Genomic DNA, 22,174 nt, shown 5'->3' on the forward strand with positions numbered 1-22,174 from the left:
ATATAAGACTGTTTTTCCTCTTTTCTTTTTTAGAACTGAAGCCACGTGGTGTAGCAGTCAATTTGATTCCAGGGTTACCAGCGTATATCCTGTTTATGTGTGTTCGACACGCTGACTACCTGAATGATGATCAGAAAGTAAGGTCGTTGCTAACATCAACAATTAATAGCATCAAAAAAGTATTAAAGGTTAGTTCATGTTCAACAAATTTCTCATAATGAATATTAATGATGACAGGTCTATACAGAGGTATTTTTCCATCCTTCAGTTCAGTTCAGTCGCTCAGTCGTGTCCGAATCTCTGCAACCCCATGAATTGCAGCACGCCAGGCCTCCCTGTCCATCACCAACTCCCGGAGTTCACTCAAACTCAAGTCCATCGAGTCGGTGATGCCATCCAGCCATTTCATCCTCTGTCGTCCCCTTCTCCTCCTGCCCCCAATCTTTTCCAGCATCAGAGTCTTTTCCAATGAGTCAACTCTTCATATGAGGTGGCCGAAGTATTGGAGTTTTAGCTTTAGCATCATTCCTTCCAAAGAAAATCCAGGACTGATCTCCTTTAGGATGGACTGGTTGGATCTCCTTGCAGTCCAAGGGACTCTCAAGAGTCTGCTCCAACACCACAGTTCAAAAGCATCAATTCTTCGGCACTCAGCTTTCTTCACAGTCCAATTCTCATATCCATACATGACCACAGGAAAATCCATAGCCTTGACTAGATGGACCTTTGTTGGCAAAGTAATGTCTCTGCTTTTGAATATGCTATCCAGATTGGTCATAACTTTCCTTCCAAGGAATAAGTGTCTTTTAATTTCATGGCTGCAGTCACCATCTGCAGTGATTTTGGAGCCCAAAAAAATAAAGTCTGACACTGTTTCCACTGTTTCCCCATCTGTTTGCCATGAAGTGATGGGACCAGATGCCATGATCTTAGTTTTCTGAATGTTGAGCTTTAAGCCAACTTTTTCACTCTCCTCTTTCACTTTCATCAAGAGGCTTTTTAGTTCCTCTTCACTTTCTGCCATAAGGGTGGTGTCATCTGCATATCTGAGGTTATTGATATTTCTCCCGGCAATCTTGATTCCAGCTTGTGCTTCTTCCAGCCCAGCGTTTCTCATGATGTACTCTGCATAGAAGTTAAATAAGCAGGGTGACAATATACAGCCTTGGTGGACTCCTTTTCCTATTTGGAACCAGTGTGTTGTTCCATGTCCAGTTCTAACTGTTGTTTCCTGACCTGCATTCAGGTTTCTCAAGAGGCAGGTCAGGTTGTCTGGTATTCCCATCTCTTTCAGAATTTTCCACAGTTTATTGTGATCCACACAGTCAAAGGATTAGACATGATCTAAGTTGCCAGTTATGGCCACATTTTAGTCTTAACTGATACCTTCCATTATAGGAAATATTCATTATGTAATGTGTCTGTGTGCTTTCTTTGAAAACAGGGCTCAGATTGAACAATAATCAAAATTAACTCAATATACTTACATTTAGTTGTGAAGTAAACTAAGTTTCTTCATAGAAATAGTCTGCTTTAAGGTCTGTCTTAGAACTAAATTAAAAATACTTAGTGAAGTTCATATATATAGGGAATATGATGCTATAGTTAAAATAGGTGTTAAAAACATTTAGTAATACCTAGCCCATTCATATAAAAAGCTGTCTGATAAAATATTTAAAATTCTCTTCTGACTTTTCTTCCCATTATTCTCCAGCTCACCCCATAATTTTCCTTGTTACCTGAAATGCCTGGTTTCATGTGAGCAGCAACACATAGATATTAATCAGAGAGGAAACACTTGGAAAAGACAGCGAAGTTACATAATAGAACAGAAAGCCCTACATAACTCAGTAATCACTGAGTCACGTTGCATAATCATCCTTTTGACAACCTAGAAAAACAGTGAACGTTATTCTTAGTTTTAACCATTTTTCAGTGCACAGTTCTGTGGCATTAAGTGCGTTCATATTGTTGTATAACTGTCACCATCATCATCTCCAGAACTTTTTCATCTTCCCCAACTGAAACTCTGCACCCATTAAACACTCTCCCCAGCCCCTGGTCATAACTTTTGATGCCAGTTCTCAGTCCCCACTGCACAGATACTCTATGCAGTTACATTCTGCAGTGCTTACTAAAGTGTGGAGTTTCTAAATATTTTAACATTCAAAAATTGATGAATGTCTTCTGAATGGAGCTCATGTAATTTTTGGTATATTGATGGTATATTGCATTTATTAAACTATGAATTTTACTACTTCTGAAGTTAATGCCTATGAAGACAGCAAAACCAAATCATGAAGTTTTCTCCCTCTCATCTTAATTATAAGAAGAAATTTATCTAATTTGACTAATTATTGTACCAGATTGTTTAAAGATTTAAAATGAGTAGCTACTTGGGACTTCCCTGGTGGTTAAGACTTCCACTTTCCAATGGTTAAGAGTTCGTCTTCCAATGCAGAGGGTGTGGGTTTGATCCCTGGTCAGGGACCAAAGATCCCACATGCCTTGTAGTAGAAAAACCAAAACATAAAATAGAAACAATATTGTAATGAATTCAATAAAGACTTCAGAAAAAAGTAAAATAATTTAAAAAATGTAAAAAGCGTAGATTCTTGGTCATAGCACTCTTTTGGAACATCCTTTTTTTCAACTGAAGTACATTTGTCTCGTGTCCTGTTTTGATTTAGAGATGTTGTTTGACATGTGGCCCAGTACTGATGAAAAGCCAGTCTGTCCAGTGCTCTGCACAGGACTCCCTCCATCCCATGTCTGATTCGCTCCTCAGAAATTGTATCTTATTCACTGACAAGATTTTTAACCTAATCTGGGTTTTAGTGCTTCACAATGTTTGTGATTCTCTTTTGTACCTTTAGTCCTTTCTTATTCCCTTCAGTAACCTCCCAGGGAAGTTTGGGTAAGCTAGACTTGGTGAATTGTTTTCTACCTAAAGGGACTACTAAGCTAATATCAATGTAATGAATGGGCATCCCTTTCTAATGGCAAGAAAACAGATCCAAGCAAGGTAACAGCTAATGAATTCAGTGGTTGAATTCTATAGCAGGTGCAACATGAGGCTTTACAACTGTAAAGTGATTGATTTTTTAATTGTTGTTAATGGTAAGTGAAGGAAACGGGTCTTCTGGTATCTAATCAGTTTTTTCAGGCTTTTATTCCCATAAGGAAAAAACTAATTTAGGCTTATTCTCTCTCTTAGAAAAGAGGTGATGATTTTGAAACCGTCTCCTTTTGGCTTTCTAACACATGCCGATTTTTGCACTGTTTAAAGCAGTACAGTGGAGAAGAGGTGAGAAAACCTTGATTACAAAACAGCATGCTATACTTTATCCGAACTTTTTAAGGAAAAAATTTAAAGCACAAAATGTTTAGTCATTTGTTAATTTAGAAACCTGAATTCAGAAGTGGCTTAACAGTTTATAGCTCTATTTGACATTCATTATTTATGAAACTGACTTGGGAAGTGGCATAGTTTCTTCGCTCTGCGAGTTTGTATTATGAGAAAGCACAGCAAAAATAAAATGAGCATTGGTCATTGAATAGTTATCGCACTGAAACTTTTTGTTAAGACGTGAAAATGGGATTTTCAAGGATTGATATATGGAGCTGTTTAAAGAAATGAATCCATTATAGCTTTCTATAATACATTAAAAATGATCATGTTAAAAGATATCTCAATATTTTTCCAAAAATATGTTTTGCTTTTGCTTATAGTGATGTGTTCATCAGTTAGTTGATAGACTTCCTATTTCAAAACTACATATATATAATTATTATTTGTTAATGGCTACATAGTATATATGAGACAGCACTCACTATATATTATGTTGTTTAATTCTTACTTCTCTTTGAGGTTGTAATTCTAACCCAGTTTTACAGATGAGGAAACTAAGGCTCAAAGCAGTTCACCACTTTGCCCACATCCTCTCAGCCATAAGGAGCTGAGCTAGGATTTTGGGTCTGCCCACCTTCAAGAGCTTGTGCCCATAAATGCTGCCCTTCATGCCTCCCCATCCTTTGCTGTCAGGACAGGCAGAGAAGCTGAGCAGTGGCCACTTTCTGAGCACTCACAGGCTTGGAGCAGAAGAATGTCCTGGCAAATGATGGCAAATACAGTATGAATAAGATATGGCCCCTGAGCAGGCGGGACAGACAGACCAGAATCCCCCCAGGGCCTGTTAAGTCCCCAGTTCTAGACCAGGTTGTCAAGTAAGTTGTAGAGAGGCAGATGCTTGAGTGTGGCCAGAATCCGTCAAGTAGGCAAAAGTACCTGCCTATACAGTTGGCTTTCCGTGTTACCACATACCATCAAAAGATTCCGTTCTAAGCTTGGACTGAGAAGCCTGTATGAATACCATAAAATATAATAAAGGAAGATTTTTTATTTATTCACCAGTCTCTGTAGAAATGACCAATTATAAGAAAATTATGTATGTCCTTCAGGTACAGAATTTATAAGTAAGACTCTATTTAATGAACTGAAGTTAAGAGATTGGTATTTTACATAATTCAGTGTTTGGCAGTAAACCAGCTGTTTCATAAGTGAAAACACTCATTAATTTTTTTTTCAAATTGAGTTCCCCTATCTTGTTTCATTGACATTGCTGGTGGAAAGGCTTAAATGCTAGACTGCCAAGTTTAGATATTATTCAAATGCTAGTAAGAAGTGGAAGCAGGGATGTGATAGAAACAAACACACAGAATTTGGGAAGGATTATCCTGGCACTTATGTGGAGGTTGGATGGGAACTCTTAGGAGAAAGGTAAAAAAGAGCATGAGGATGTTGATCAAATGAGAGAGTTAAACAGACAGGAGACATTTTATTTCATGAATGTCATTAACTCTGCATTATGGCTCTAGGGCTTTATGAAACACAACACCTCTCGCCAGAATGAACACTGCCTCACCAATTTTGACTTGGCTGAGTACCGGCAGGTGCTCAGTGACTTGGCAATTCAGATCTACCAGCAGCTCGTGAGGGTGTTAGAGAACATCCTTCAGCCAATGATCGGTAAGTCCAGGGCATTGCTGACGTCCAAGTCTGTCTCGTGGCACATGTGTCAGAGCATGTATTCATGTGGAGAAGGTAAAGTAGTAAGACTCAGTCTCAAAATTAGCTGAGGAATCTCAGAACTGTAGCCATGACTAACTGGGGTACAGCAAAGTCCCTGCTTCTGCGTGATGGAAATGGCAGGATCTATTAATAGTTTCCCTCTCTAATGTGTAATGCCTCTCTCTTAAGATTGGGTTATGCTTTATATCCAGCAACATATCTCAGACCTTGTCCAGTTTTCTAAAACAAAAATACTTGAAACTTTCATCGAGGGCATTACTGCAGAGAACTTTCTAGGGACCCAACTAAAACTAAAGAGACTGAGAAGGGTTTGCAGATTACCTGATAGGCTATAGTAACAGGGCTGGAAAGCTACTATGGCAACAAGAACAGGGCTCAGACACTCCATGCTGAGTTGTTCATCTCATGGCCCCTGTAGAATCATTAAAAGCAATTTGGTTTAAAGTTGCAGTTTCTCATTGGATGAGCAACTGATCAGCGTGTGTGTCTATGTATATGAGATTACATGTACCTCTCTTTATATGTGTGCACTCACTCTGGGTATGCATGTACGTATCATGCCTCCTATATTCCTTTGGAAAGTGTAGCAGGTGTGAAATTGGAATTAGAGGGCATGTAAAACTTGCAGGCTGCTGATTTTGTGCGAAGCTGTTGAGGGAAGCTCAGGGCAAGGAAGGGCCCAGCTCTTCAGCCCCATGTGACTGCCCACTCCCAAGACCACTGCCTGGTCTCCTGCTTTTCTTACTGCTTGATTTGTTTGCTTCTGAGGCTCTATACTACTGGAGAATACTTATCTTCTCCCTAATTGCCTCTCTCTTAAAAACCTCTCTCTCAAAAATCCTCCCAAGAAACTTTACACATGTGCTATTAAGACTACTGTTTCATATTTTAGAAAATAATCCATTAAAATTTCATGGTAAATTTTTGCATTTAAGGATAATTCTTTCATTGTTTAAAATCCAGATGCCCTTTTATTTGTAGTTCCTTTTCCTTCTATTTTGATGCTCAAATCATTTTCCTAAATTGTGTGTGTGTGTGTGTGTGCGCATGTGCGTGTGTTTCCATCAGAATCTTCTCTGACGTATGAACTTCTCCTTTAGTCTCCGGAATGCTGGAGCATGAAACCATTCAGGGTGTCTCTGGGGTGAAGCCCACAGGGCTAAGAAAGCGAACCTCCAGCATCGCTGACGAGGGTACCTACACACTGGACTCCATCCTGCGACAGCTCAACTCCTTCCACTCGGTCATGTGTCAGCACGGCATGGACCCCGAATTGATCAAGCAGGTGGTCAAGCAGATGTTCTACATTGTGGGGGCCGTCACCCTGAACAACCTCCTTTTGCGGAAGGACATGTGCTCCTGGAGTAAAGGCATGCAGATCAGGTGAGCGAACTCCAACGCCTGTCAGGGCCTTCTCAGGCTGCCTAACTGTGTGCTGGGGCACACGTGAGGCCCGGGCACCTGGCGTCTGAAGCCCCCAGGTGGGCAGTAAGGGCAGACCGGGCATGGAGCTGTTCCTCCTGCCTGACTGACCTTCCTCCACTGTCATTCGTGGTCGCTCCCAGCAGGCCTTCAGCCACTGCTTGCTGGAACCCGGCTGCATGTAAAGTTAACTCATATGAGGGAGTAAATCTTTTACTGATGTTTGAAGTATGCCCCTCTCAGTTTTAAGAAACGCTGCACTCAGTTTTGTCCAATTGCTCCTCAGCATTACCTTATTAACATAACAGAATTATTTTTTTGGCAAATAATTTATTTTAAAACAGCTGGAAAATTCACCAAGAGAGGGGGAAAGTATTTCTCCTATAAAAGTCTATAGTTACTCAATCTTAGAAAATTTGACCTTCTTTCCAAATTTTCCATTCTGACTCATATCCACTGTAGACAGCAGTCAGAAGGTAATGCCTTCCACTCAAGTCATTGAATTTATTTCTCTGCACGCTCTGTTTATACCCACGAAGCCCCTCTTGGCCTGATTACTAAGTCCTGACTGTGGCTGCGTTTATCTGACTCCTATTTTGCAAACCACTGTCACCTGATTGGCCACCTCTTAAAACCTCAGCATCTGTGTAGTTTCTGTGTCTCTCCTCATATTTTCTGTCTGCCTCTTCCTATGCCCCCACTGGCCCTTCTTCCCTACATCCCTAAACTTCCTCAGGCCACTACCTCATCATCCAGGCTCTTCCCTGAAAAGGGTCAGAGCACAGGCTCTAGGTGGGGATCTTACTGTATCCACTAGCTTGGAGTTTGACGTAAGGAACAGAGAGCAATTAGAGGATTATTAGTTCTCTCCTCTCAAGTTGTAAAAAGCTGGAAGGTGTTTTCTGCTCTGCTGTTTAATAAGGACACAGCCATACTATGTGTTCTATTTTTTTTTTTAAGCACACCTTATTTTATAACTTGCTATTATGGCTACATTTCTGTTTTCCATTAAAGAGAATTATAGTCTCTAAAATAATACTCACTCATATAATTATGATTATAAACCTGATTATTTATAGTGATAAATTTTTAAGCACAGCTAATGATTTAAAAAACAGAATTCAACTGAAATTCCTAACAAAACCATACACAGAAAAATTAACACATTTATGATAACATTCGGTAAATTTGCATCCCCCTCAACCCTTTTTTGACATAGGTACAATGTCAGTCAACTAGAAGAATGGCTGCGTGACAAGAATTTGATGAACAGTGGGGCTAAGGAAACCCTGGAGCCTCTCATTCAGGCTGCTCAGCTTTTGCAAGTGAAAAAGAAAACAGATGATGACGCGGAAGCCATTTGTTCCATGTGCAATGCTTTAACTACTGCCCAGGTAAGGCAGCTTTCCCTATTATAAACTTCATCAAGGGTAACATTCAGGGAAGTCACCAAGGCTTCTAGCTATTGTTCTTGTCTCTGAGCTAACTTCACCTGTGTCAGCGATGATATGTATCAATAGTGTAGATCTTGAAGACAGGAGATTTTACCACAAAGTATATTTCAGTACTAGTCACACTCATGCACATTCAACATTCAGTAAATATTTATCCATTCTCTACACTCTTCTGTGTAATGTTCCAGCCACTCAGATAAAACCAGGAACAAGACAAAGTTTCTGTTTTTATGGGGTATACATTCTATACATCCTATGGAGCTTGAACTCCAAAGAGTCTTGTATATTAGTTGATAATTGAATGATTCTTTAGACATCTATTTAAGACAGATAATTCTTTTTTTAATTGAAATGTAGTTGATGTATAATATGATGTTAGTCTCAGGTATACTACTCAGTGGTTTGATATTTGCATACATTATGAAATGATAACCATGATAAGTCTAGCAACCATATGTCCCCATATAAGATTATTACAATATTATAAACCATATTCCTTATATTGTAGATTATATCCTCATGCTTTATTTACTTTATAACTAGAGGTTTGTACCTCTTAATCCCTTCACCTACTTTGAACGCCTCCTGTCCCTCCCCTCTGGCAACCAACTGTTTTTTCTCAGTATCACTTAAGTTGTCCCAGAGGTCTCTTAAAACCATCCTTATTTCTTTTCATTCTTTTTTCTATAAAGTTTCAGTGATTTGATTTACACTACTGTCTTCCATCTCACATCCACTCACTTGTATCATTTAGTCTACTGTTGATGCCTTCCAGTGTCTTTTTTTATTTCAGTTATTGTATTATTCAGCTTTTTCTGGTTCTGTGTATTTTAGAACTCTTTGTGAGTTCATCCCTACTTCCCCTGAGTACAGTGAGCATCTTTATGATCATAACCTTATACTCTTTATCAGGTAGATTGCTCATCTCCACTTCATTTAGTACTTCTGAGGTTATGTCTCATTCCTTTGGTTAAAACATATTCCTGTCTTCTCATTTTTCCCCATTTTTTTTTTTCTATGCATTAAGTCAGCTGGTTACATTTCCCAGTCTCAAAGAAGTGGCCTTATATAGGAAACATCCTGTGGGGCTCAGAAGCACGCTGCCCTCTGGTCGCCAGAGCTCTGTGCCCAGGAGTACCCCCTATGTGGGTTGTATAGGCCCTTCTGTTGTGACAGGGCCACAGTAGTTCTACTGTGGGCTCCCTAGTGGGCAGGGTTGGCCCCTGGCCTGGTTGACTGCCCCACCCTGCTTCCTTTGGTTTCTGCTGCCCCATGTTTTGGTGGGACCAGCTCCTAGCACAGCTGGCCATAGGGCTAGGGAAACCCAGGGCTGGTGCTAGGCCCTTGGTAGGTAGGTAAGCCCTGAGCACTAATAAGCTAGTGGGAAGACTCCAAATGTTGCTGAGGATCAGTAATTAATCATTCAGGGAAAGTCTTGAGTTTAAGGCAGTAAAAAGATGGGAAGGGCCTTGGAGGACAGTGGCCACAGCATGAGGCAAGGCACAGGCATAAACATGCCCACTTTTCTTTTGCCGAGTTATTTTGGTGCTGACTTTTGGATTTTTTTAAATGTTCATCACTTATCTCAAAACATAGAAATCTTACATAGGTTACACATAGAATATATAGAGAAAGTAATTAGCTGAATACTCAGGATACTGATAACTATTGTTACTTTGAGAGAATGAGAGCATGAAAGTGGGAGTACTTTTACTTTTCATGATTTTTCAAATTTATATTGCTTCTTAAAATGTACAGATATATATTCAGAGTTCAGTTCAGTTGCTTAGTCATGTCCGACTTTTTGCAACCCCATGAATCGCAGCACACCAGGCCTCCCTGTCCATCACCAACTCTCGGAGTTCACTCAGACTCACGTCCATCGAGTCAGTGATGCCACCCAGCCATCTCATCCTCTGTCGTCCCCTTCTCCTCCTGCCCCCAATCCCTCCCAGCAGCAGAGTCTTTTCCAATGAGTCAACTCTTCGCATGAGGTGGCCGAAGTACTGGAGTTTCAGCCTTAGCATCATTCCTTCCAAAGAAATCCCAGGACTGATCTCCTTCAGAATGGACTGGTTGGATCTCCTTGCAGTCCAAGGGACTCTCAAGAGTCTTCTCCAACACCACAGTTCAAAAGCATCAATTCTTCGGCGCTCAGCCTTCTTCACAGTCCAACTCTCACATCCATACATGACCACAGGAAAAACCATAGCCTTGACTAGACAGATCTTTGTTGGCAAAGTAATGTCTCTGCTTTTGAATATGCTATCTAAGTTGGTCTTAACTTTCCTTCCAAGGAGTAAGCGTCTTTTAATTTCATGGCTGCAGTCACCATCTGCAGTGATTTTGGAGCCCAAAAAATAAAGTCTGACACTGTTTCCACTGTTTCCCCATCTATTTCCCATGAAGTGATGGGACCGGATGCCATGATCTTCGTTTTCTGAATGTTGAGCTTTAAGCCAACTTTTTCACTCTCCACTTGCACTTTCATCAAGAGGCTTTTTAGTTCCTCTTCACTTTCTGCCATAAGGGTGGTGTCATCTGCATATCTGAGGTTATTAATACACTCTTATTGTAAAAATTTAAATAATAAAGGTAAATGTGCCTTCAGAACAGCTCCCTCTCCCATCTTGTCCTAACCAAGCCCTGAGTAGAATTGAAAGCAATAGGCAAAGATCCTTTTCGTTTTCCTGATTAGAGGTACCTGGAATGTATGTATTTGATAATATGCTAAAAATGTTGATCATTTTATTTCCCCCAGATTGTCAAAGTGTTGAATTTGTATACACCAGTTAATGAGTTTGAAGAAAGAGTTTCTGTGTCATTTATTCGTACTATACAGGTAAGATCTCCCAGGCTTCCTTTTGCTTCAGTTTACCAACACAGTCATTTGGGTGGAAATTTTATAATTTATTGAAGGATAATGCAGTTTTTATTATATTATTGTATCATTTTCATAGTGCATTAATTTTTTGATAATATCTTATTGCGGAAGTGAAGTGATTTTAAAACAAATATAAACATTTGTCATTCATTGAGGGGTTTTGGTAGAATTTTGTCTAAAAAAAAATAAGTTTATAGATTCAAAGAACTGATGTTCTGGTTTTTTTTTTTTTATTTTCTCAGATGCGTTTACGAGACAGGAAAGACTCTCCTCAACTTCTCATGGATGCAAAACACATCTTTCCTGTCACCTTTCCTTTTAACCCCTCTTCCCTTGCGCTAGAAACCATCCAGATTCCAGCCAGCCTGGGCCTGGGATTCATATCACGGGTCTGAAAGTGATGTCAAGGCAAATATTGACAATACATTTCTTGCCTGAAATAAGAACCCATTATTTCAAGTGAGCTACTGAAAACACATTTTAAAAGATAGTACTTATTATCTCCCAAATAAGGGATTATTGACTAGAACTGCCCCTAGAATACTTTTCATCATCTTGGAAAGCAAGATAGGTTCCTTTGTGCCGTGTTACCTTCATGACAACACTTGTCCTTGGTCAGTTAGGTGTCTGCCATTGACGTGCAGGTGAATGATGGAAGAAAAGAAAAACATGTATCTTCAGGTGCCAGCATTTATTTTAAATCCTTATCACTGCATCTAAATGATATAAAAAACCTGAATTCCAGATATGAATATGAGCTGTTGTTAAGAAGGCGCCATCAAGGAACCTCCTGTGTGCTAACTGGAAGAACTGAAAGAAAAATCACCGAGTACATATCATACCAGCTTAGGAATTATGTTGATAATGTCAAACTGGAACAAATAAACTGACATTATGTAAAGTAACTGGATAAGTAGCTCCCTTCTATGTGTCCCTATGATGTAGAAATATTAAGAGAATGTTGGTTTGCTTAGAGCATGGAAGTCCATTTGTACTGCAGTTTACTGAGCATTTTAAATTGCTGCTACATACTATGTTCTTTAAAATGTAAGTGATATTCATATTAGGCACTACAACAAGAAGCTTCTCTTTTATCGACTCTGTTTACAGTCCAATCAGATTAGTTTTAACTGGATTACACGCACATATCTACAGATTCACCCGCACAAGTAGCAGACACTGGGAAGTCATGTAGTAATATGACACAACGTTTGACATTTAGGGATAGGACTAGGCAAAGTGGTTATTGTTGATGTCATTTATTCAGGATGTGTTATATTGATGTGCTCATTAACTTTCCCTGGGTGATATCACATCAGGATACAGTGTTGTGTGAAGTGACTTATTTTTAGTTACCAGATCTGATTCCTGCAGTGCATATTTTCAACCCTGACAGGTTTTCTTTCTTCTTAATTTATTAAGAATTAATCTCAGTATCTAGAGAGGATTGTCAGAATATTCATGATTCAGGTCTTGAAATCTTGATTCTTTTATAAATTATGCAAAAGAAAGTATATAATAAATAATTGATTCCATTTTTTAGGCTTTGCAACTTCTATAAATGTTCTCAGTACCACTAGATATTTTAAAGAGCATCATATTAGAAATACTTTGACCTATATAAAAATATAAGGAGATTGCTGAATTTTACAGAGGACTTGGTTTAATAAGACCCAGATTCTATAAGTTTTCATTCTGACATTCTAAGTAAACATATTCTCCATTTGTCCCACAAATCTTAAACAATAAATGTTTCAGATTGTGCAAAAGCAAATTCTTAGCTTTCACTAGAAACTCTGGTTCGGAATTACAATCATAGATTTGTATAAATTAACTGTTAGATGATCTATTAAATATGTGCAATATTATTAATGGAAGTAAAACATTTTCAAATCAGTGATAAAGATTGTTATTAAAAGATAAATACTGTCTGTTAACTTGTTTGAGCCTCAGATTCCTCATTTATACAGTAAGAGTGTTAGACAGCCAGTTTCTAAGCTCCCTTCCACTTCTGAAGTTCTCTCCCCGGCGTGCTTGGACCACAGAGAAGTGAGCTGCAGGTATTCGGTAAGGTTAGCCTAGTGTTTGGAGCACGTTAATTTTGAGGGATTAATAAAATGTAAAATCATAGGTTTATGAAGCTATAATTTTCCTTAAATGAATATGATTTATATTCATGCTTTTAGAAATTTAGTTCAGGTAATTTTTATTAAATTGTGTACTGCTGTATTCAGATTGGATACATTTATTCATTTGCAAAATCAAGCAAAAAGGTTACTTTGGACTCTCTCAATTTTCCCTGGTTGTCAATGTGGTTTTCAATAACTTGTGAAACCACCTACTTAGTACTGAATGTGTCAGAGTCTAAGAACATAGATGGGACTTGGGTGGGAGAGATGTCCCCTCAAATGCCACTGTGATTGTAGGCTCCCCTACTGAAACCCGGAAATCCTCCGAGGCCCTTTCCCAGGTTAGTCCTGCGTAGCATGTTCCACGCATACCCTGAGTCATGTCGGGTCTTCAGGCTCACACTCTAGCTTCCACTGCCACTGCAGCCCTTGTCTTTCCCACAGACAGCTTGTATCCTGAGGCATGTCTACTCTGGGCCTTTCTCTCTCATATCTCCCATCTTTCTGCTACAAAGAGCCTCTATTCCAGACCCAAGCCACAGGCTCTCCTGTTCAGGGATGGCCACACAAATATTATGCTATTTTAGGGCTCCAGCTTCCTCCAGGGTGTATCCAGAACCCCAGATGGGGATCTGAATTAATTTCTCTTAGTGGCCTGAAGATCTTTAGTCACAACAGAAATACCTTACAACCACAGAACTCCAAATCTTGGTAAGTCATTCTGTGTCCTAGTTTCTTGGAGATGCAACAATATTCTGCTGACTGTGGGTATCCTTGGCCTCTCTGAGGGCTTCTCACCTTTCCCTCTGTCCATTCAGACTTTATTACCCAGCCTCAAACAAACCTCTGCCGGCCTCCACACCATCCATCCACTCACTTATCCATTCATTCTTTCCCTTCCTTCAGCCATGTCAGGTATCCCCTCAACTGTCTACTCACCTACTCTGACTATGCTGAAGGCTGTGGTGGAGTCAGTCTTCAGCTGTTCCACCGACCTGCCTTCAGGCCAGTTTTTACATGAGTTCTCACTGTTTTCACTTCTCTGCAGTACTTCTTAGCATTACCACTAATACGCTTGTTCATAATTCCAATATGACATACTATAGGAACTCAAAGAAAGAGTTCTCTGAGAAAACAATTCACTGTCTCAATAGCCACTTCTCAATAGTCTCTTCCCCACTCACCTTACATGGAGACTGAGCTCACACCTTGGAAAGCAAACCTGAAAACTTAGAAGCAGTTTCCCTTCTTGTACCTTCTCTCAGGTTAAGGTTTTGCTCTGCCTGAGAGAAACTATAATGAAGGGGAAAGATGAGCATGGGGTAAAATCCATGACGTGTAGCTTCATGGTTCCTTCCGAAGTTGTGAGAATTCCCCGTGCACCTGACATTTCTTTCCTCAATTGCAAAAGTACCAAAATATGTATTCCAAAGCCAACTGAGAGGAGATTTGGGGATTTGGGTCAGTTTGTCTCATTTGCTTTATTTCATTTATTTCAATGGATAATTGAAAGTTGCCTCTTTCTGCGTAAGTGATGATTCTGTATAATATAGATCAAAGCTTTTAGTAACACAGTTTAATAATTTATTTGATTAGAATTTCAGTAGAGTGATGGTTGTGAGAAATGTCTTCCCTGGTAACCCTAGGTGAAGGCGCCCTAGCACCATCCTGAGATGCCCTCATATTCTCTCTTTCTCTCTCTCTTTCTCTTCCACACATACACAGTCTTCAGTAACTTCAACTGTTTCACATAAAACACAGGAAAAATGTCACGCTTGAAGGTGGCCCTTCAGTTCTCCTAGTGAAAGGGTGTGTAGCAACAGTACCTTGTGCCTGGCCATCTTTACTCCAGCTCACGTGCTCTGGTACCTCATTGTGTCCTCACAGCAGCCCTGGAAGGCGGGAGGGTCGCTACTGCCATCCTTGTGTGTGTGAAAACTTGAGACCGAGATAAGGCCAGTGACTTGCCTGACTAAGGTTGCCTAGGTTGCCCAAGCTGTGCCATCATTCCACACTCAGCAGTGGCGGTGAGATCACCTGTGGGGCAGAGACTTGAAAAAGTCCCCAGGTTCCGTTTTGTTCCTCCTGGTGCCCGTGGGCTGCCCTGGCCCAGCACAAGGTACTCTTTTTCTCTATCAGCGTTGAATAAACGCTGAGCACCAAGTTCTTGGTGCTGATCACATGGGGTGCCTTGTGCTATCCTTCTTGTCATAGTCACCAACTATAACTGGGCTTCCCTTGTGGCCCAGCTGGTAAAGAATCTGCCTGCAATGCGGGAGACCTGGTTTGGGAAGATCCCCTGCATAAGGGAAAGACTACCCACTCCAGTATTCTGGCCTGGAAGATTCCATGGACTGTATAGTCCATGGGGTCGCAAAGAGTCAGACACAATTGAGTGACTTTCACTTTCACCAACTATAACTAGGTTTGGCTTTTGTAATAGATCAGTACCCCACCCCCACCCTGGGAGGGTGCAGGACTCTGTTTTGGTCATTATTTAGTAGCAGGCTGTCCCAGCCTGACAGGAAATGGAGAGAGCCTCCCAACAGTTAAGAAGAAGGTCACTGTCAACACACAGCCCTCAAAGTCACTACGAGAGCCACCAGGTAAGCTAGCTGAGCAGCCTGGAGAGAACCTGTGGGCGCAGGCCAAGTTCCTGGGTCCCTTCTGAGGGCTGTGTACCAGGCAGGCCATACACAAGTCTTTGTGTGTTTGAACATGGCAGTGTGTGCATGCTGCCAGTGTTGGCTTTGGCGCCAAGAGGTTAGGGAGGCACTGTGTATGCATAAGGGCATTGATTTCTTCTCAGGCTGTGCTGTGAGGGCCACCTTAACCCCTGCTCCCTTCCTTCCTAGAGCTGCCTTAAGTTCTCTGGAACTCCTCTGTAAGGGGAAGTCTTGCCTGGAAAGGTATCTTGCCCTGTTTCTCAAGGTGTGAGGGTGTGGGTGGGCGTGGCCTCCTTTCTTCCTTCCCAGTCTGCATGACCCTCCCCTCCTGTTCCTTCTTCCTTTGCTCTCATTTCCAACGGGTATTGGAACTCTGAGGCAGCAACAACCTCAGAGCCAATGAAATGTAATCTTAGAGAGTGTTTCCTGACTTTGGGGGGCTCTGTTACAAGTAAGCAAATTAACATATGAAAGAAATATAGAGATAATTTAGATTCTTGGTAATTCTTAAATGGCTTGTTTCCCACTGAACTGACATTTTCTTAGGCTAAAGGGTATAAATGTAAAACCTTTCATGGACATTCATTAAAATTTTTTTTAAGAACACTTTACCCATATCAAAACTGGAGTGAAAATAGGAAACAGTGCTATAATTCTAATTCATTGTATTATCCTAAATTAAGTCAAACTGAGATTACAACAGATGTCTCAATAGATCAGAAACTGGAAAGCACTATGTAAAATATTTGCCAAAATACATTTTATACATTTTTTATTTTATAATTTGGTCTAGTTAAAATGCTCATTAGCTCAATTTAATGGGTGTTACTAGATTCATTAAGATGTCTAAATATGAATATCATTTCCTTAGTATTGTAATGTTGCTTGAAATATTTGACAGAAAACATTTCTTTTTAGAAAAATGATTTTTGAATTGAAGTTTGTATGTACAATTCAATGCTTAGTAGGTCAGTATACATTTTCATGACATTTTTCAGAGTCAATAGTTTTAAATATCTTATTGTTATTATATGTTATAAAAACTTAGCCTACATTTCAGGGTCTCTACAACACTTGAGCCATTTAATTTTTCCAACATATGCTGAATTTTTCCTTCAAATGTGGATATATGTGTTATAATCTATGATCCTAATTGTGAATTTTTGTGGAACCCAGGAGTTATGTTGATTTTCTTGTGTCCTTGGAGAATTTAAGTTGCTCTAACAGTGTTGCATAGAAATGAACTTATGACATTTAATATTATTTTAATTACTAACTTCAATTGTCAACTTACTGTGAAATGGATATGTCTTTTAACTACCATGGCATTGAACATTGCAGTTTTTCTTTTTCCTTGTTGGATCTGGAAAAGGAATTCTACTTTGACCTACATGGAAAAACATGATCTAGTTAATCTTTGAAAAGTTCTTAAGTGAAATATTCCTCCATGAAAAAGGAAGCAAAAGTACTGAGAAGTGAAAGGCATTATCAAACAACACTAGTTTTAAACTAAACCCACCCCAGCATATGTCACATGAAATTTTAAAAAATAAGTTAATAATGCACCTCATGTCAACAAAAGCCTTTGAAACATGGGTTTTCACTAGATACCACCTAGTGCTAAGATGAAAACCAAAACAATATCAGATAGACATTTATGCTCTAAATTTGTAGTTGTCTGGTGTTGTACTTAGTAAATGTGTGTCATTAATGCTGTATTCTCCTAGCTATTAAAGAAAATTGTTCAAATAAAGATATGGATGTAAAGGATTTTTGTTAGTGTCATAAATAAACCCACATCACATACACCAACATAGATCACATTTGGGGCCATGAAACACACCTTTAAAATTTAAAAGCCTAACACTAAAAATCAATGACAGAAAGACAGCTGGAAAATCCCCAAATAATTGGAGATTAAACCACTTCACTTTCACTTCTCACTTTCATGCATTGGAGAAGGAAATGGCAACCCACTCCAGTGTTCTTGCCTGGAGAATCCCAGGGACGGGGACGCCTGGTGGGCTGCCATCTATGGGGTCGCACAGAGTCGGACACGACTGAAGCGACTTAGCAGTAGCAGCAGCAAATAACACATGGATCAAAGAAGAAATCTCTAGAGAAACTTTTAAATATTTTGAACTAAATATAAGTGAAAATACAAGTTAAAAATGAATCGATATACAAGAACAGAAACAGACTCATAGACAAAGAAAACAAACTTCAAAAAAAGAAAAATCTCTGTTTCAGTTCAGTTCAGTCGCTCAGTCATGTCCAACTCTTTGTGACCCCATGAACTGCAGCATGCCAGGCCTCCCTGTCCATCACCAACTCCCGGAGTTCACTCAAACTCATATCCATTGAGTTGGTCATGCCATCCAACCATCTCATCCTCTGTCGTCCCCTTCTACTCCTGCCCTCAATCTTCCCAGCATCAGGGTCTTTTCAGATGAGTCAGGTCTTTGCATGAGGTGGCCAAAGTATTGGAGTTTCAGCCTCAGCATCAGTCCTTCCAATGAACATCCAGGACTGATCTACTTTAGGATGTACTGGTTGGATCTCCTTGCAGTCCAAGGGACTCTCAGAAGTCTGCTCCAGCACCACAGTTCTAAAGCATCAATTCTTTGGCACTCAGCTTTCTCTATAGGCAAACTCTTACATCCATACATGACTACTGGGAAAACCATAGCCTTGACTAGATGGACCTTTGTTGACAAAGTAATTGTCTCTGCTTTTTAATATGCTGTCTAGGTTGGTCATAAAGTTCCTTCCAAGTGGTAAGCATCTTTTAATTTCATGGCTGCAGTCACCATCTGCAGTGATTTCGGAGCCCCAAAAAATAAAGTCTGACACTGTTTCCACTGTTTCCCCCTCTATCTGCCATGAAGTGATGGGACCGGATGCCATGATCTTAGTTTTCTGAATGTTGAGTTTTAAACCAACTTTTTCACTCTCCACTTTTACTTTCATCAAGAGGCTCTTTAGTTCTTCTTCACTTTCTTCCATAAGGATGGTGTCATCTGCATATCTGAGGTTATTGATATTTCTCCCAGCAATCTTGATTCCAGCTTGTGCTTCCTCCAGCCCAGCATTTCTCATGATGTACTCTGCATATATACAGAGTATATATGCATATATACAGAGTGACAATATACAGCCTTGACGAACTCCTTTTCCTATTTGGAACCAGTCTGTTGTTCCATGTCCAGTTCTAACTGTTGCTTCCTGACCTGCATATAGGTTTCTCAAGAGGCAGGTCAGGTGGTCTGATATTCCCATCTCTTTCAGAATTTTCCACAGTCTGTCGTGATCCACAGATTTAAAAGCTTTGGCATAGTCAATAAAGCAGAAATAGATGGTTTTCTGGAACTCTTGCTTTTTCAATGATCCAGCAGATGTTGGAAATTTGATCTCTGGTTCCTCTGCCTTTTCTAAAACCTGCTTGGACATCTGGAAGTTCACAGTTCACATATTGCTGAAGCCTGCCTTGGAGAATTTTGAGCATTACTTTACTAGCGTGTGAGATGAGTGCAACTGTGTGGTAGTTTGAGCATTCTTTGGCATTGCCTTTCTTTGGGATTAGAATGAAAACTGACCTTTCCCAGTCCTGTGGCCACTGCTGAGTTTTCCAAATTTGCTGGCCTATTGAGTGCACCACTTTCACAGCATCATCTTCCAGGATTTGAAACAGCTCAACTGGAATTCCATCACCTCCACTAGCTTTGTTTGTAGTGATGCTTCCTAAGGCCCACTTGACTTCACATTCCAGGACATCTGGCTCTAGGTGAGTGATCACACCATCGTGATTATCTGGGTCATGAAGATCTTTTTTGTACAGTTCTTCTGTGTATTCTTGCCACCTCTTCTTAATAGCTTTCCTTCTGTTAGGTCCATACCATTTCTGTCCTTTATTGAGCCCATCTTTGCATGAAATGTTCCCTTAGTATCTCTGATTTTCCCGAAGAGATCCCTAGTCTTTCCCATTCTATTGTTTTCCTCTATTTCTTTGCAGTGATCACTGAGGAAGGCTTTCTTATCTCTTCTTGCTATTCTTTGGAGTTCTGCATTCAAATGGGTATGTCTTTCCTTTTCTCCTTTGCTTTTCACTTCCCTTCTTTTCACAGCTATTTGTAAGGCCTCCTCTGGCAGCCATTTTGCCTTTTTGCATTTCTTTTTCTTGGGGTTGGTCTTGTTCCCTGTCTCCCATACAATGTCAGGAACCTCCGTCCATAGTTCATCAGGCACTCTGTCTATCAGATCTAGTCCGTTAAATCTATTTCTCACTTCCACTGTATAATCATAAGGGATTTGACTTAGGTCATACCTGAATGGTCTAGTGGTTTTCCCCACTTTCTTCAATCTAAGTCTGAATTTGGCAATAAGGAGTTCATGATCTGAGCCACAGTCAGCTCCCAGTCTTGTTTTTGCTGACTGTATGGAGCTTCTCCATCTTTGGCTGCAAAGAATATAATCAATCTGATTTCAGTGTTGGCCATCTGGTGATGTCATGTTTAGAGTCTTCTCTTGTGTTGTTGGAAGAGGGTGTTTGCTATGACCAGTGCGTTCTCTTGGTAAAACTCTATTTGCCTTTGCCCTCCTTCATTCTGTACTCTAAGGCCAAATTTGCTTGTTACTCCAGGTGTTTCTTGACTTCCTACTTTTGCATTCCAGTCCCATATAACGAAAAGGACATCTTTTTCGGGTGTTAGTTCTAAAAAGTCTTGTGGGTCTTCATAGAACCATTCAACTTCAGCTTCTTCAGCGTTACTATCGGGGCATAGACTTGGATTACTGTGATATTGAATGGTTTACCTTGGAAATGAACAGAGATCATTCTGTCATTTTTGAGATTGCATCCAAGTACTGCATTTGAAAATTTCTGTTTACCAAAGGGGAAAGGAAGTATGGGTAAATTGGGATTATGGGATTAATAGACACAAACTATTATTATAAATAAAAGAGATAAACAACAGGATTTACTGTAGCTGTTCCTGTATAGCACAAGGCACTATGTTCAATATCTTATAATAATCTATAATAGAAAATAATCTAAAATATATACATATATGAGAAAGAAATAAGCCTTGCCTGAGTCCTTGTTTTTGTTTTCTCTGTTTTTAAAAATTATATACACCTAACAGAACCCCAAGGTACATGAAGTAAAATTTGGCAAAATTGAAAGGATAAATTGACAGCAATAATAATTGTAGCCATCAATATCATGCCTCTGCTGCTGCTAAGTCACTTCAGTCGTGTCCGACTCTGTGCAACCCTGTAGACGGCAGCCCACCAGGCGTCCCCGTCCCTGGGATTCTCCAGGCAAGAACACTGGAGTGGGTTGCCATTTCCTTCTCCAATGCATGAAAGTGAAAAGTGAAAGTGAAGTCGCTCAGTTGTGTCCACTCTAGCAACCCCATGGACTGCAGCCTACCAGGCTCCTCTGTCCATGGGATTTTTCAGGAAAAAGTACTGGAGTGGGGTGCTATTGCCTTCTCCAATCCCCTTCATAGCCTGCCAGAAAATTTGCTAAATATCTGACCGGTGCTCACAGTTTCATTGGTCTGATCCTTGGCACAGAGAAGAGAAAGAACAGAAGAACCCCCGCTGGCTTGTGTAACAGAGTCTCTCAGTTGTGCCCCCTGCTGCCCACCTGTTCACGGGAGGTTCAAGGAAACAAGAAATGAGAGATTGTAAAAGTCCCTCCAGCCATAGGAGCGAGGACCTCTTACCTTAACCAGAGGTCTTCTGGAATCTGAGACTGAGCTGCATGAGCTTTCTGCTGAGTTCGTTTTTCACTGTCCCGGTTTCCGGCACAATGGGCCTTCCCCTGCTCTGGGTTTCTTTGCCTTCTGCCTCTAGTGCCAGAAGCTTCACTGAGTTGGGCTCCTGCTGTGCATGGCCTCTTCTGCGTGGAGGTTGGTTCAGCCAGGTTAAATCCGAGTCATGGCACCATAGATGTCGCGTGAGTGTATGCTCCCCGGTTCTTTGTCTCGTCACAACAAAGATTTGGAGTGACGGACATTAAAGCCCTCAGCACGTCACAGCTCTTGGGTCTTGGACAAACCGTGTTATAGCTCTTAGGCAAATCAGTGTTACAGCTCTATTTTATTTAGAAGATAGCAGGAGAATCCATCCTTGAAGCGTGAGGGCATGCCAACCCAAAGACTCGAAGAGAAGAGAGTGGAGGAGCATACGGGGGAGGGAGACAGAGAGAGGGAAAGAGAGAAAAGGAGCGCACGCATGTAATTAGCTGAAGTAGACAAAATCAGCAAGAATATATAAGACTTGAAAACAATATTAACCACCTTGATCTAACTGACATTTATAGAACCCTTTACCTATATTCTTTCAAAGTACATACTGATCATTCTTCAGAATAAATCACATGCGAGACAATGAAAAGAGTTTAGTACATTGAACAATATTGAGATCACATAAAGAATGTTCTCTGACCACAGTAGAGAAGGGAAGCAAATTAGAAATCAACAGAATCAAATTAGAAGAAAATAGAAGGAAATTTGCAAAAT

General features: G+C 40.2%; 1 protein-coding gene across 5 annotated transcripts in view; it reads left to right on the forward strand.

Annotated features, from left to right (window-relative positions):
• Positions 1-17,417, forward strand: part of MYO5A (myosin VA) — a 205,472-nt gene extending 188,055 nt beyond the window's left edge. For all 5 annotated transcript variants that reach the window (XM_061428735.1, XM_061428732.1, XM_061428733.1 and 2 more), the window contains 7 exons: positions 34-188; positions 3,218-3,307; positions 4,879-5,029; positions 6,193-6,475; positions 7,734-7,908; positions 10,730-10,810; positions 11,095-17,417. In XM_061428735.1, the coding sequence (XP_061284719.1) occupies positions 34-188; positions 3,218-3,307; positions 4,879-5,029; positions 6,193-6,475; positions 7,734-7,908; positions 10,730-10,810; positions 11,095-11,247 (1,088 nt within the window). In that variant the 3' untranslated portion in view covers positions 11,248-17,417. The remainder of the gene's footprint in view (positions 1-33; positions 189-3,217; positions 3,308-4,878; positions 5,030-6,192; positions 6,476-7,733; positions 7,909-10,729; positions 10,811-11,094) is intronic.
• Positions 17,418-22,174: the final 4,757 nt, after the last annotated feature.

This window comes from Bos javanicus, chromosome 10 (assembly GCF_032452875.1).
Source record: "Bos javanicus breed banteng chromosome 10, ARS-OSU_banteng_1.0, whole genome shotgun sequence".
In the NCBI taxonomy this organism is placed as follows: Eukaryota; Metazoa; Chordata; class Mammalia; order Artiodactyla; family Bovidae; genus Bos; species Bos javanicus.